Source organism: Hermetia illucens, chromosome 6 (assembly GCF_905115235.1).
Source record: "Hermetia illucens chromosome 6, iHerIll2.2.curated.20191125, whole genome shotgun sequence".
NCBI classification, from domain to species: Eukaryota; Metazoa; Arthropoda; class Insecta; order Diptera; family Stratiomyidae; genus Hermetia; species Hermetia illucens.
This window is the reverse complement of record NC_051854.1, coordinates 12,654,267-12,669,689: the sequence shown is the minus strand read 5'-3', so window position 1 is coordinate 12,669,689 and position 15,423 is coordinate 12,654,267. Positions and strand designations below refer to the sequence as shown.

At 39.5% G+C, this 15,423-nt stretch overlaps 1 protein-coding gene across 1 annotated transcript in view; it reads left to right on the top strand.

Moving 5' to 3' along the window:
• The window catches only part of LOC119660622 (synapsin), a 278,142-nt gene extending 263,492 nt beyond the window's left edge, over positions 1–14,650 (top strand). Inside the window, exon 15 of the mRNA XM_038069325.1 lies at positions 33–14,650. Within this exon, the coding sequence (XP_037925253.1) occupies positions 33–172 (140 nt within the window). The 3' untranslated portion in view covers positions 173–14,650. The remainder of the gene's footprint in view (positions 1–32) is intronic.
• Positions 14,651–15,423: the final 773 nt, after the last annotated feature.

The window sequence follows — 15,423 nt, the reverse complement described above, 5'->3', positions numbered from 1 at the left end:
CAATAAAAATCGCATCCTTCCCCAAATTTCAGCATCTGAAACATCTCAAGTTTCAACTGGATCACGTGCATCTCATCGACCACCACAATCTCAATCATCAGTCATCGAAGATGCTGAAGATACAATGAAAAATCTTCGTAAGACGTTCGCTGGGATATTTGGTGACATGTAGGAATTAGCAAAGAAAAAACGTGGTAGAACTACTAGTGACACTGGCACCTCATATACCGATTCAATTCAAAGTCATACTCCAAAATCATCAGCTACTGCTTCAGATATTAGTAAATCAAGCTCAGTTACAGCTTCTTCAGGTTCTTTGTATAAAGACACCCCGAACCATCAACAAACAAAACCAACAAACAGTGTTTTACCGTCAGTTGTGCCAGCGACCACTGTAACAACTAGTAGTTCTTCCAGCGTTTCTAAGGTAGATTCCGTAGAGAGTAACGGCAGTAACTATAGGCCAATTACAAATTTTAAACCACAAGAACGAGTCAACCCCTTTGATAAGGAGAGTAAGACTGGTGTATCTGTAGCATCGTCGAAACCATCATCGTCTGTAGTAGCAACGACTACGCCTTCATCCTCAGGTATTTACAGAAATTCCGTAACGTCAGAGAGCAACGGGTCGGCAACTTCGACTACAGCAAGAACCACCAATGGTACGGCGAGGAAACTAAGCGAAAGCTCCTATAAGGCTTCAACAGAATCGATCTCCTCGTATTCCACATCTTCCTCAATAATCAAGGATGCTGAAGTAACATCGGCCAGCGAAGTGCCAGCCTTCTCCACATATGGCAAGTATTCTAGCAAGACCTCAGAGCCTATTGTAGAAAGAACCCACGGCCATACAGATAGTAAAGGACAAATGACGAGGAAGTTGTCTGATGCCGAAATCATTTTCGGTTCCGATCCTAGCGATGTAATTAGCTCCTCTCATAAGGATTACAGCACATCTGGGGGCTCAGGAAGGCGTAGCTTCACCAGGTCTGGGGGCTCACTTTCAGATGCTGATATAATATTTGGAACATCCGCAGCTTCTCATACGGATAGATTTGGCTCAACAATGAATGGACGTTCAGATAGTACTCCAAATCCTCCCCTTGCCAAGAGTATGAGTGTTGCTTCAGACAGCAACGGACGAACCTCGAATCCAGGCTATCGCATCTACGAGGGTATTCAAAATGCAGCTTTCCAAGACTTCGATTCTCCAACGCGTAGTACTCCACCAGCTACCAAAGTATCCCAATCGTGGAATAGATACGGGGATGACAGCGACCTAGACCTGAAGTAAGAAGAGTCAGATGGCAGAGTGAAGGAACACAAATATTTAAAGGAGAATATATTGCGGCTTTTATTAATTTTAAACGCTATTGGCGTGCGATACAATAAGATACAGAAAAAGTAAAATTACAACAGCAACACCACGGACAATGTTTGTTGGTTCGCTTTTGGATCCTCGGAAAATTGTCTGATGTGATATATACAATTCATGTTAGTTGAAGAAAAAAAAAATTGTGTATTGCATACATTATTAACCTATCCTAGTCACTCACTCATATACCCACACGCATACACACCAGAATGTAGTAGTTATATTTGCGCATTTATCATCTACTTATATGTAGGCACAGAATGTGTAGTGAAATAATGCTAGAATAGTCTGCCTCCAGAGTTTCTAGGTTTCATGATTGACATTTTTTGTGGACCTTTCGTTTGACTGTTGTCGATTTTTTTTCAGTTTAAGGTCCTTTATCATTCGAGAGCTTTTTATCGGCTTATATCAGTTGCATATACTTCGAAACATGTTTGTATTATATTGTAAGGGTGCCCTGGTGCCAGACATACCGAAAAAGGACTAGTTGCAAAATTGTTCACCATCGATAGCACTCAGTTGGTTTCGGAGCAGGTTCCTCAGTGTTTCGTGACTTATCGTGTGAGTGCTTTGGTTTCTCTAAACTTCTGAATGACCTTATGGTGCTCCCCCTTAATTAGTTTCACTGGACTCAAACAGAATTCTTCTCGCGGATCCATAATTTTTCCAGCCTACCGAATGCGAATCCTGAACTTCACTGCGCAACGGAAAAATATTGCCGATGGAATTCTATCCAAGGTCAAAATCGGTATGAAAATCAGTTGACGCATTAATGTATGTATGTCAAGAGGAGCAATTTTGCCGAAATTAATTTGATAATGAAGGCTTACACCGAAATCAATATTTAATCTTTTTGAGCGGGTCGAATTTAAGTACATGAAGCTCCAGAATATAGGGGATGAACAACTTTAAACGCGTTAACTCTCACTGGCCCATATTTCAGAACCGTAGAAAACTGCCTAATCTACTCTCGTTACCAATCGACCCTTAGTGAATACGGGACCTCCGGCATTGGTCATTAGCTGGCTTACCGCAAATATTCCAGTTGCAGCCTTAACGCAGTATCCCGAGACTACTTGAGGGACATCATCTTCGAAAATGTCATTATGCCGAATTGGACTCAACCATGTTCTGACCAGCTCTTATAGGACGGATCGCGGTTTTCTCCAGAACTATAAAGGATTCACAAGTATTCCTTCATCTACTAATTTTCTACATGGCTATTTTCAGTGTACACTAATATCGTGTGACCGAAGGTTTGGCAAATAGTACTGAAACATCATGTGCATATTGGATACGGTGTGCGATTTTTATAATAGGCATCCCATATGGTAGATCGCCATGTGAGAAGTCTTAAGAATAGGACGAAGCATAGATATTTTATTCGTCCCCAATGTGAGCTCCCATCACCGTTGTCCTTCTCGAATCTCGTAAAAATAGGTGCGACCCCCTAGGTAGTCCCTCAATACCCGCAAACTTTCTTGAGGTTGCCTGGGACTGATTTTACTAGTGTCCATTTCTAGATAGAATCGGGAAATTCTCATCATCAACAGGATTTTCCATTAACCAATACCCTGTGGAATCGACCATTATCCTGTAAGCATTCGCACGTGCTGGGCTGATAAGTTGGCTGACATGTTTGGACTTTCTTGCGCGAGGCCAAATATTTCTCGACTGACAACCAGTAGAAGATAAATAGTGGGAGTAAGTTACATTCTTCATGGAAGCTAGCGGAATAGATACTTTATTCACCGAAGGGCTGTCAAGAATGGAATCATTCATTCCCCTCTAGTTGTCAAAAAATACAGTTTAAAGGATAAGCCAACTCTGACAATCAGTCGAAATAACTAACTAACGCGCATCTCACAATTGGCTTAAAACAAGCGGGTTTAGTCTGGAAGACTCTTCTCTTCGGAAACTGACTCTAGTTCTGAGAAAACTCCCACCAGGACTGACCTTCCATTATTTTTCAAAGCTATTTCGGGAAAGCTATCCAGGCATTCTTGACCCTTTGTTCACTGTTTGCTCTGAGTTTTAGCATTACGTACGATACCCTTGGACGGCCCAATTTCATTCAATATCCACGAGGCCTTTGAGGCTAAGATTATTCAATTGTTTAATGAAATCGTGGGGAAGATATTCGCAACATATAAAATGGTGCATCCATCATATTCCATAGTTATCTAATCCTTACGAGTGATCACTGACTACCTAAGGTCGTCTGAATTTCCAAATCCATGGAAAGCAACTCAAAACTTGACTGAGGCAACATTGGCGGTGATTTCAGAATTTCTTGACGCCATCTGGACCGAACTGACAACTGGGAGATGACAAGCTATACCAGGAATAGTTGCCACGACTGTGAACCTGACAGAAGCTAAAAAAGATAGGAGGAAGGAAAAATTGTTAAACACTTCCTATAAATTTAGGAAGGCTGCTAAGTTACATACACTGCTTGCCATACATCGCCAGCGTAATGCATGTTGCCTCATGAAGAGAAATTTTTAGAAATCTATCTGTGAAATAGGCTTACCGCGAATCGCCCTTTTTAGTAGGGTATGTGAATGCGTTTACGCACAGAGTGTTAACTTTCAGCAAACTAGAGAACTAGCCTGAAACAATTTGAAACATCATTTCGGGTTAGCTCTCCCGCTATCCGGTCTTAGGGAGCCTTCAAATTAAGGAATTCCTTTCATCACCGGGAGGTAAGAGGAGGAAGGGCATGGTTAGTTCAAAGAACTGTTGCCATCCGGTGGAGCTAAATTTTCTTCGTAACAAGAAGAACTTGATAATGGGCACACGACACCATGTGCCAGCGCTCCTCAGCCTTTCTCTGAAAACGTTGACTGGGCGATAGCTCTCCTGCATAAAGTCGCTAACGAATCCCATCCCACTATCTATAGCAGAAAAAGGTGTGGTCGGTGTCGTCCACTATTCCACCATTCTTTCCAAAACACATAGTCAGGGGATCGTGACGCGCAGTCTATCTGTCTCTTGACTCACTTTGCCGAGAGAGTTGCGTTTTGCGTACGATGCCATTCTTTACCAACAACCTGTAGATGGTTTTACGTTCCTTACCAAGGAGTACAACGGGGATTACGCCAGCGCTCACCACTACGGCGTCATCATATGCCGACTTAAGGCCGATATTCCAGATATGCCCTTGTACGCTACTGCTTTGATTTGTTGTAAAAAGCTCATCTTTAAGTCGAGCGTTAAACCAAGATTCTTAATCATTGGTTTTGACTATAATCAACCGGCTGACTGAAATGGGATGCAGGGTCAGGATTCTCGTTTTGGTCAAAATTAGTACTTCGGTTTGTCCAATGCAAGGTTGAAACCATGAAGAATCATCCATTTGCAAACTCGCCGCGGCAATATGTCAAGTCTAATTCAAGCCTGTTCAACAGTGCAACCGACCAAGTGCGACTCTTCTGATCACCGATCTCCTTTAACCTTCTAGCGTCTCATTGAGCAGCAAGTGGTCTTTCAGATAATTCTTTAATGTACGCAAGCATTACGAGGGACATTCCCGCCGAGATCGGTGGCTGTGTGCCTGAGCTCAATGAACCGCTTCCACGACCTCGATACTCTGAAACCGAACTGCCTTGTGGATAAGACACTACTGGAATATGGGTTTTTGAATCACTTCCCCGACCGTGTCAAGTATACAGATTGGTCAGTGTACAAAAGGCAGCTCAAGGTCTCCTTTCCATTTCCCTTGCCACCTTCCAGCGGGAAGGCAAAATGCCCTCCTTCAGGCACGCGTTGAATGCCCCGAGCATTAGGTTTGGTCGATGGCCAAGCACCAGTTTAATGACTTCTGACGAGATACTGTCCGGATATGACGCCTCCTTCTCATTATGAAAGACCTCATAATGCAAAGCGGGCGATTTTCGACGACTTCCGCCCTATTGGTATCAGCCCGTACGGGATGTTTAGGGAATTACTCGGTTCATCTGGTCGGCATTAAATATGGAGGGTTCCCGCAGAGCCCCGATTATTCGGACGGCAGATTTATAACCGAGTCTGGATCCCTATTTACCTGGTCGGTTAATTCCTGCCAGTAGCGATCTGTGCTTAGTCTTAAATTTGGAAATTTGGGTTGAGCTCTATGGGGCATGCATAAATAAGGGTGATTCACATGAAAACCTTTGTGGTCTCATATCTGACTGTTTTAGGCTTGAGAGTTACTCGTATGCATGATCCGGTAAACCCCCATGTTGGACTAATTTTGGCAAGGGAACTACTCGTTCGCATCTGGAGGTGTCTGGCACGTTCCCGAAGGAGTACTCATCCGGTAAATCCCCATTTGCTGCACAACCCCTATTATTGTGCTGTTTTGCTAAGAAATTGATCAAGCTTGGATATTTTTTCGTAAGCAAATCAAATACCATAAGTTTTGTGGGATGTCGTGTTAATAGGTAAGGATACTTCGCAAATCCTAGCAAATGAAGTAATTTCCGAGTATTGTGTATTTTCAATTGATAAATATGCAAAGGGTAGAACGGTTTTCAGCTTGTAGTTACTGTCTCCCATGGACAACACTTTTCGCATTCGCTCCTCAAGATGAATATGTAGCTTGTCCCCGGGTTCGCCGGTGCTTCAGTTTAGTATTGTTTCGATATCACCTGGATCTCAACTGGGAACGCAAATAATTGAGGAGGCTGACTGGCTGATATTCGCTACCAATCGTACTTCCTTAGCAATAGTGGTTGTCGATAATATATGTGCATAGGATTTTTGCATGAACATATAACAAGAACAGTTCAAAGTTCGTTCGAGAACTATGGAGTTATCCTTTTAAAAACGAGCTGAACGGAGGGCATTCTTCCGACTTGTTCATTATCTTGAGGTGCAGATAGTTCCATGCCGGTCATAAGCAATGTCGGCATGATTTCCCGTTCCCTTGGCAGCTCACGAAGCAAAGCGGCCAGGGGGGCTTTACAATTCATCCTGGCAAGTCAAAGCACTCGCTATCCTTGGAAATTCCTTTAAACTTATCAAAGAAATTCTAACTAGGTAATTGAATATTCCCTTCCTTTCGGGAAGCATTGAATACCTCCTAAGGACTCCTGTGATGCGTTTAATCCGGTTACGCTCTGGAGACTGAGGACATCACATCCGCACTCCTGAAAGTACCTATGATTTTTAAAGCGTTCAAACTCTTTCTTGTGCATTACATCCTGGTAAAGTTTTAGATGACAGCCCAGAAAGACTGCAGGGTTCATACCTATTGTGGCAAGTAAATACGATAAGGAATATCTCTTCTATCTGACTGACCTGAGTATTGGGTGAATAGTGGTGGAATGCTCACTTTTGGTCGAGATTCAATCAAGGTAACCTCGCCAGAAAAGCTTCCCTAATATGTCCGATAATACTACAAGTCTGTGGATTGCGCAGCGTTGATGTGATGGCCGTATGAGTTTTATATCTGAGACTTTAATGGCTCATGCCAGATGAATGACAGCCTTTGACTTCTATAGTAGAGCCGATTTGCTAATTCTTAGAGAAAAATTAAATGGTCTATATCAACCTTGGGGTCAGGTCCCTTACAAAAATTTGGAGAGCTTTTGTGTTGAAAGTTGAAACTATCCGGAAAGGAATTTTTTGGCACCAACAATTTAGAGAACAAATAAACTTAAGACCAACTTGTTTTGGAGGGGGGGGGGGGGGACACAACCACTACTCGAGCACTTCTCTGTCGCTGGTGGCATCAAAAATGTCCTTTCGCTAAGGACAAAGTAGAAGCAAGTAAACTTGGTAAGTTGCTGCTTAAGTGGCTTAACTAGATGAGATACTTTGAAATCTTTGTACTGGTCTATGCCAAGTGTACGATTTCCTCTGGTGTCTTTACTGACTTTGGGTACCGCCACTTGGAAGGAAGAAGTTCAAAAGATCTCTCCCATTTTTGGGGAGAACAGTCCTTCAAAGGCATACGGAAGAGAAGTTTCACTAAGTAGGATCGGGTAGGGAGAGCAAAATGAAAAATAACCGTGATTGCCGCCTGACTAAACGGGTTTAGTGATTAGGAATTAAAAATTGGCTTCCATTATAGACTCTATTATCAGAATCTAATATAAAATACCCGCTAAGTTAGAACAGCTTTTGGGGGCTTCCTAGGAATGCGTCAATACTGGTTAGGACCTAACAGAAAATCGGCTTCGTGAGTAGAACGGGGTAGTCCAAATGTGTGCAGGTCAATTGGTGAACTGAAAACCACGGACTTTGTTTATTGGTTCGGGAAGCTTCTCTGTGTTATTGATGGTTGCTTCCTGGGTAGATACTGCCTTACTTCTGCCTTAGGATCCCCGTTGGTTGGTTGAAAATGTTAGCCAAGTGTTATTTGATCCCTTTCATTCGTACGTAAATATATAAATATCAATATAAATTTCGTTGAACGAAACCTGGCTAGCCCAAATTCTATCTGGCCTATGCACGCTGATCTCAGGACAGACGTAAGGTAATGTCAGATGTGTTGCCTCTGCACTGAAATTTTGGAAGACAGTTTCACAGTCATCAAGTGTATGTGAGCGCAAGACAATTATTCGTACCCTCAATGGTTTTGATAAGGATAGAGCGGATGGGAATCGACCCGTTGTGTAGAATGTGGCGGTTCCTGGTTTTAGAAAGGGTTTTAAGAAAATCCTCAAAGTTTACATTTGGAATAAAAACTTTGGGAGACCTGAAGGAAGTCCTCAACAAGGATATTTGCTTTTTCAAAGTGCGAGTTGTTTTGCCCTAGGTCCAGTCCCAATCGTTTAATTTCCCTAATCTAGAAAAGAAAGTTCTTAAATTTAGCTCTATATAAGCTCCGTGCTTTTTATTGTACTTAGTATATCCAATCCATACTGTTTCCCGGATCGAAATGCGAAGGTTGAACATTCAAATCCCCTGAGTTTATAATTCAGAGGTGGAATTAGCCACTGGACAATCTATGCCGATGGGCTTTTTCTTGTCTTTAATACTCCGAAAGATAACATTAGAGGTGAAGTTAGTTTGTGATAAATAAGGGTGCATCAAGAGGTCATTTCAGTGTATGCATTTCGGACGATATCAGCGAATGACTTACAATCAACGCGAGTTCGCAGCGCAGTTTGCTTTATCCTGGGATGAAAAGAGATGAAGCAGAGCAGAGGACGCAGGTGCCGGGGTCATTGTTGCAAGAAAAACGTACTTTGGACGAATGGGTAAGTACATTAGCATATTCTAGACGGAATGATGATATACCTCGTTATACTTCGAACGGAACTACATGGAGCAGATCATTGCTATTTTAACAGACAGACAAGTAACTATTAATGCTCTTAGTAGGTCTAACCAGGTGAATTCCAAACAGATATAAAAATGCCTAACAGATACAAGACCCTCGATTAATAGGGTCTGAATGCTCTGACTTCCAGGCTACATTAGAATAGAAGGCAATGGGACGACGGATGACAGGTAGACACACTTGGCAATAGTGCACATAACAAAGTTCCAGTCAGTTATAGGTTTAAACGATATACTATAGCTTGATGCTACCACTGCCTCTTGAGTTCTCCTTGTAGCTTTTAAAGTGACGTCGACAGCACGTGGTTTTCAGGCAGGAACTCTGAAGAACATACATATTTTAAATTGCGATTGAGATTGACGCTAGCTCTTGGCTTTTCGCAAGAAAACTCCCAAATTACCTCTTTGCAGACCACGACTCTGCTCGGTAGGCACAGGGTTTTTGAAGCAGCACTACTCCAATGCTGTCATTGTGAATTAGTGCTGGCCGTTGGTCACATTAACTTTTTGATCTATTCTCCAATGCTGGAGTATTATTCTCCTCATCCTACATAGCACTTCCTTCGTCTCGCTGTTCGCATTGAGCCTTAGAAGATCAAAGTTTTGGTTGCCCAGCTTCTCCTCTTCAGTGAGCAACGGATCCGTTTCTCTACTTCGTCTCCCCCTTTCAGTCTCTATGACCTGCTCGATTCCTTCAAGAATCTCTGTTGGTTTTCCACAAGATGTGTCTTTCGAAGTATCTCCCCTTGGACTCTCCATGTGAACATCCACATGTATATTGCCAAATCTGTAATTAATAAGGCAGCTACGGTATTTTGTTACCTCCAAGATCATGAGGAGTTTGTATTTGACCTCTTCCTTCTAAATACTCTTCATAATCGCGTGTAGAGATTAAAGTTCTCCTTCGCGCAGTCTGTCTCTGGTCAAAATGGTGAACACGCCTGCCTTGCTCGTTTCTACGCGAATTTGCATGACAACGGGTTTTTCGACGATTTCCTGCCCCTCACGAGTGAATGTTTACTCCAGAAATAATTTTGACATTATGGCCTATCCAATGTCCTTCATCGCATAGCTAACGGCAGGCTCCCTGGCTCCTACCTTCGCCCACGACCTAAACGCGGTTTCCTTCCTCTTGGGTTTGGTTTTAGGTTTCTTGGGAGTATTTCTCTCTTGTGGGCTGATATCCGCTGCTCCGCTTTTCATTGGTTTCATTGTTGAAGAGTTGTGCCTGCGTAAGCTTCCATTCCAGGCTTTTCTACAAATAGCGCAGGTATCATTTAGTACCAGCGCTATTAAGTTCTGTCTCCTTTCTGATGTCTAATATACTGACCTACTTTTCCATATACCATGTAGCCCTTGTTGGTTGCAGTCATCACAGTAGGTCACCGTTGACTTTGGCTCCACTGCTTAACCTTCCAACTCTTGGGTCTAGTCAGATGGTTCTCAGTATTGTGGAGATGTGCCTCCGCCTGATGGACTAGTTTGTTTACGGTGGGTATCCGGCTTGTTTGCAGTTAGTTCTTTTATTTTTATTCTTTTCTGATCATATACTCATATGGTTCCCACGAGTATGGAGGTTAGGAGGCCCGCCGTACCCCGAGGCACGGCAAGGTTAATTTTACTCACTGAGGTGAAAAGATATCAATGAGGCTCCGTTCGAATACAATCAGTTACCCCAAACTGCAAATTATCCAATGGGCACGGTACATAACACCCTGGATTGGGAGGAGTGTTTTTCGACTCCTCACTCTTGATTCGTTTTGCTAATAGCAGGGTCACCTTGTGCAGAAAGTAGCCCCCCCCCCCCCACCAACTTATGGTCTTGGCAGACAAGGGGTTTGGTTCTTGGGGAGCTACAGAATCATTCTTTGATTTCATTATTAACGCAAATCAATCGGAGTGTAACAGGGGCAGTACACAACATTCCTTTTTCCCAGCTCGGAGAACTGTAATAGTTGGGACGATGTGCTTGATATCACCCACCCTACTAACCGCCAATGTGAGGCGTGTCTGGCAAGAGATCAGATTACAGTTGTATACTTTTCAGTCTGGATTTCGCCGCAGAGGTCCCATTCAGAGACCTCAAGGGGATCGACTGGAGGAAATTTCGTCAAGTTATCAAGAAGAAACCTTCCAGTGTGCAAATTGGTATGATTAGCATGACAAACGAACTGGACTCAAAGATGGGGACTCTAGAAAAGGCATTCGAAACTGCCCTCAAAGTTCCTTGCCCTGCTAAATATAATACAACAAGAATATATTGCCACAGTGGTAGAATGAAGATCTGTCCAGCCCTAGCAATCTGGCTAGAGGGATCTGTAAAGGGGCAAACATTAAGAGCTATACAAGGACTGCCTAAAGAAGTACTAGTTGTCCATCAGGAGTGCCAAGGAGCGATCCTGGTTAGATTATTGTCAGAACATTGGATACACCAGCGAAACAATGAGACACATAAGAACCCTTCCTTTTGTAAAAGGTGGAAAGGCGCCTGGGCGGAATCTTCTGGTGAAATCCTGGAACTGCTGGTTCTGACGCACTTCTCCGCCGGAGATATGTTGAGAGAGAGCTACATTTCACATCGGTCTACCCTGCAGTCCACTGCTTGAAATAAATTTTTTTATCGGTTGAGTTGACTAAAAACTGTCTCGATTTGCTGATGGTGTTAAGCTCGACTTCATAATACTATGTTGAACTCTTGCTGAGAATAATATTCGAAGGAAGCAGGGTCGTGTTTTGAGTCTCTAATGATAGCTGAATTGAAGGCTATAATCAATCATTCATCGAACCAAACCGTTTGAGGGTCATGAGAAAGGTTAAGATTTTGAGAGAGAGTTATCAAATCGTCTATGAATATCGTAATTCAATTATCAGATGGGTGGATGATCCTGGTATAGAATAACATGTTTCGATTAATGCTTCAATAATTTTTGCATATATTTTTTTTATGTTGGACATAATAAAAAAAAATAAACGGAGTGAAATGGAGATGTGAAAATATTTGACCTTTGCCTATCCAACTCGTTACTCAAGTTTATTCCTTCACAAAAAAAATACCGTACATTATAAGACTTACACATACATATAAACTATAATAAAATTTATTAAATTGAAAAATGGCAATACCCACCTAGAATAGAAACTAAGTAAGACGTTAAATATACAAATTATAAGAGTATAAATTCGATTTCGTCTTTAATTGATAAAATCTATTTTATTATTATTATTTGATTTATCTAAAAAAAAGATTTTGGATTGTTAGCGCACATGAATGTTATGTTTGATTTATGATACTTTTGGACTTAATTTTGTTATTTAATTATTTATTTGAATAAATATCAGCGTATCAGCGTAATTTACGTATAAAATGGTAATTAATGAAGAGAAAATTATATACTCCAAGTTATGTATGCCTAAGAAATATGATTAAAATATAAATTACAATAAAAAAAATGTTTAGCAATTACATACATTATACTAAATGTTGAAAGAAAATGAAACATGAAAACAAAATGAATCTATTAAAAAGGTTTTCCAAAAATAACAAGAATGAAACAAAATATTTTGGAGATGAATTGTTTTAAATCTATTTCCGAATATGATATTCGAATGAATGGTTTCCCATCATCTTTTTAGGATTCCCATATATCATTGGATTTAAAATTTAGCTTTGGACCAAAGTAGATGTTCTTGGGAATATAAGTCCTCATTAATAATTTCCTTTTATCAATAAAAAGCTGTACATGCCAATGATCTCAATAAATTTGCATGAAATTTTAGATAAATCTGTGTCACATTCAAGAGGTAGCGGACAAGTAGATGTTTTTACGGAAAAAAATCACGAAAAAGAAAAAAGAATGAAATGGTAGGATTCAGAAGCAGCCTTTCTAGCATAGCTTTGGGATGTGAGGTTTCAAAATTGGAAGCAGATTTTTCAAAAATTAATATTATTATGATGGGATAAATTGTGAGATGCAATTGCCACTATTTTATTTATAATAGGCTATTGTGGGTTATTATATTGGTTCAATATCTAATGGTGAAAAAAATATTATAATAGAAATAAAATAAATCATTTCCAAAACTAAAGTAGATTTATATATCATAAAATGACAATATAATGAAAAGAGAAAAAATATATAAATAAATTACATATTTATTGTTAAAATATGAATAAAACAAATTAATTTAATACAAATGATATAACTAGAGATAAAATTCAAAGAATAAATATTAAACTGAATGGCTGCTTACGAAATAGTTATAATAATTGAAACTTACTTGGTCTTTTTTGTAAATTATTTTCTAAACTATAATTTCGTTCCCTATATAATTATTCATTTGCTATTTTTCTCACCTTGTCGCATGTATACTCAGTTCAGATAGTTAAATTTTATGTAAGTAGCCGTTAAAACCATTGATAATAATAAAAGAAAATTGTTTGAGCAAAGCGCACTAAGTAGAAATGTATATTCACAGAATGAATGTTCTAAACTACTAATCATAAAATTAAACGGCTTGTTCATTGGGATTTTGAAGATGTGTTAGAAAAGATGATAAAAGTTGTTGCAATTGGTGAGGATGAAATGGTTAAACAATGCAGTTGAGTGTATTAATAAGTAAAGAATTATTAACACACATATTATAGTAGGCATTCGTGTTTCCCTTCCTTTTTTAACGATAATAGAAATACAATTAAACAGTAAATAAAAGATTAAAATTACTAATTTAATTCCCTTAATTTATTCCATTTATTATTTCCCGTATTTTGTAGAAAAAATGTTTTCAAATAGATTGAAAGCTTCTAATCAAAATTCAAACAAAAGTGCAATAAAATTTATATCTTTTCTACCACATTAAAGATGATGCTAAATCATAGTATCCATCAATATCCATAAACAAGCATTGAAAAGGAAATGTAACGTGATATATTTTATATTTTCCACAAAATGAAGATGTAGTCAGTACCGTATGTTAGAAATATCACTACAACGAACACATAACCACTAGCTACATATACATTCAAACCAATCAAAGGAACAGGCATGGCGTAACACAAAAAAAAAAACAAAATAAAATCGTGTACGCATTCGAATCATCGAGTGGTCAAACAATTAGTACAATTCTGTTATTTATCATTGCTGATATATTTATGAATTATAAGAAAAATCAAATCAACATATTATTGTAAATTACATATGATTGCGAATCTTAATCGGTTGTACGTATATCTTCTCTATATCAAATTGTATATTATAGTAAGATCCCTCGCTTTAAGCTAGTGCAACGCTTTGAGAGTTAAATGGAACAGCAGAAAACAACAAAATATGTTTACAATAAATTTAATCAACAATAATTAAAGACGCATTATTGTACTTTAAAAATATCCTATTTAAAATTAGAAAAAACAAAAACAGACAACATATAAGACGCATATATAAAATATATTCATTATATTCTAAATTCTATCCAATTGTATTCTATCCTATAAAAGTTGACCCGCCTTTTGGGTTTTCTCTGATGCATTCTTGAGCATGTTTGGTTGATGTAGTTGCATCCCCTATCCTGCTATCTGTCCAATTTCATCCTGAATCTAAACACACACACATCATTTACCCATACTATCATTACTACTCGTTTTTATTTTATCATTTCCCTTCACTGTTCGTATAAAATTTCCTATTTAATGAAATAATGCAAAACAAAATAAAAAAAATTAAAACAATTACGCTCCATTTATATACAAAACAATTTGGATCTCGTTAATGAAATATTATTAATTATTAAATTGTGCTAATAAAAAAAAGGTGTTCCGCAAAATGCAAGGATTTATGTAAAACATATTGAATAAAGTGAATCAATTTAAATAAATGAATACAGGAGATATGATTCGTTCAAAAACGGGAATAATGTATTAATGAGAAGCAAACAAATATGTGTTGTATAAGAAAATTATGAAAATGAGTTAAATAAAATACATACTTAAAATGAAGGATTTAGAGTTCACTGGCTGTTTCGTTTATCTGACTATTCCTTCTTAACTAAAAGGCATCAAAGACGGACCTGCAGTTATTATGGCGTTGAGGGCACCATTCAACCTCCATCATTCAATCTCGAATCTCGGACAGTGAAATATAATATGCTCCGGGTCCACGGTCGCAGTGGCGCATTCTGGACAGTCTGGGGTCATGCAATTGGAAGAGATGCAAGTACTTCCTGTATACACCGTGTCAGGTAAGGAGCTATGTTGGGTGGTAATTCAATTCTCCATGTTTTCATCCGATCCATCTTTCAATACATGTGATCAGTGTCAGGATTTTTTTTTCAGGATTATCCCATCGTTGCTGCCATCTCCTGTAGATCTCTTTCCTAGTGGCTTTTTGGAAGCTCGCAGTCAGTTTGGTCGGATTCACCCTCTTTCTCCAGTAGAGACAGTGTGCCTCATTTGTTAAAAAGGGAACCATCTTCGCGATAACACACACTCTCTTACCAGATACCGTCCTACATGCACTGCACACCCTCAACGCAGTTTTCCGGAATGCAGAACTTAGCTTTTACTGTGTTATCAGTGTGCAGTGGGTTCCATCACTCCCGACAAGCAGCCGGCGACTAGATTTTGGCGCTCCAATATTAGGCATCATCCATGCTACAGTTTAGTTAGCCTTTGCTGCCTTTGACGTGCATAGTCCGGTTGCCCCTTGAAGCGCAACTTGGCATCGATCATCGATTTTGAAACGACTTCGTGATTACCGACCCGGATTTGACAACGTGGTTTTTCC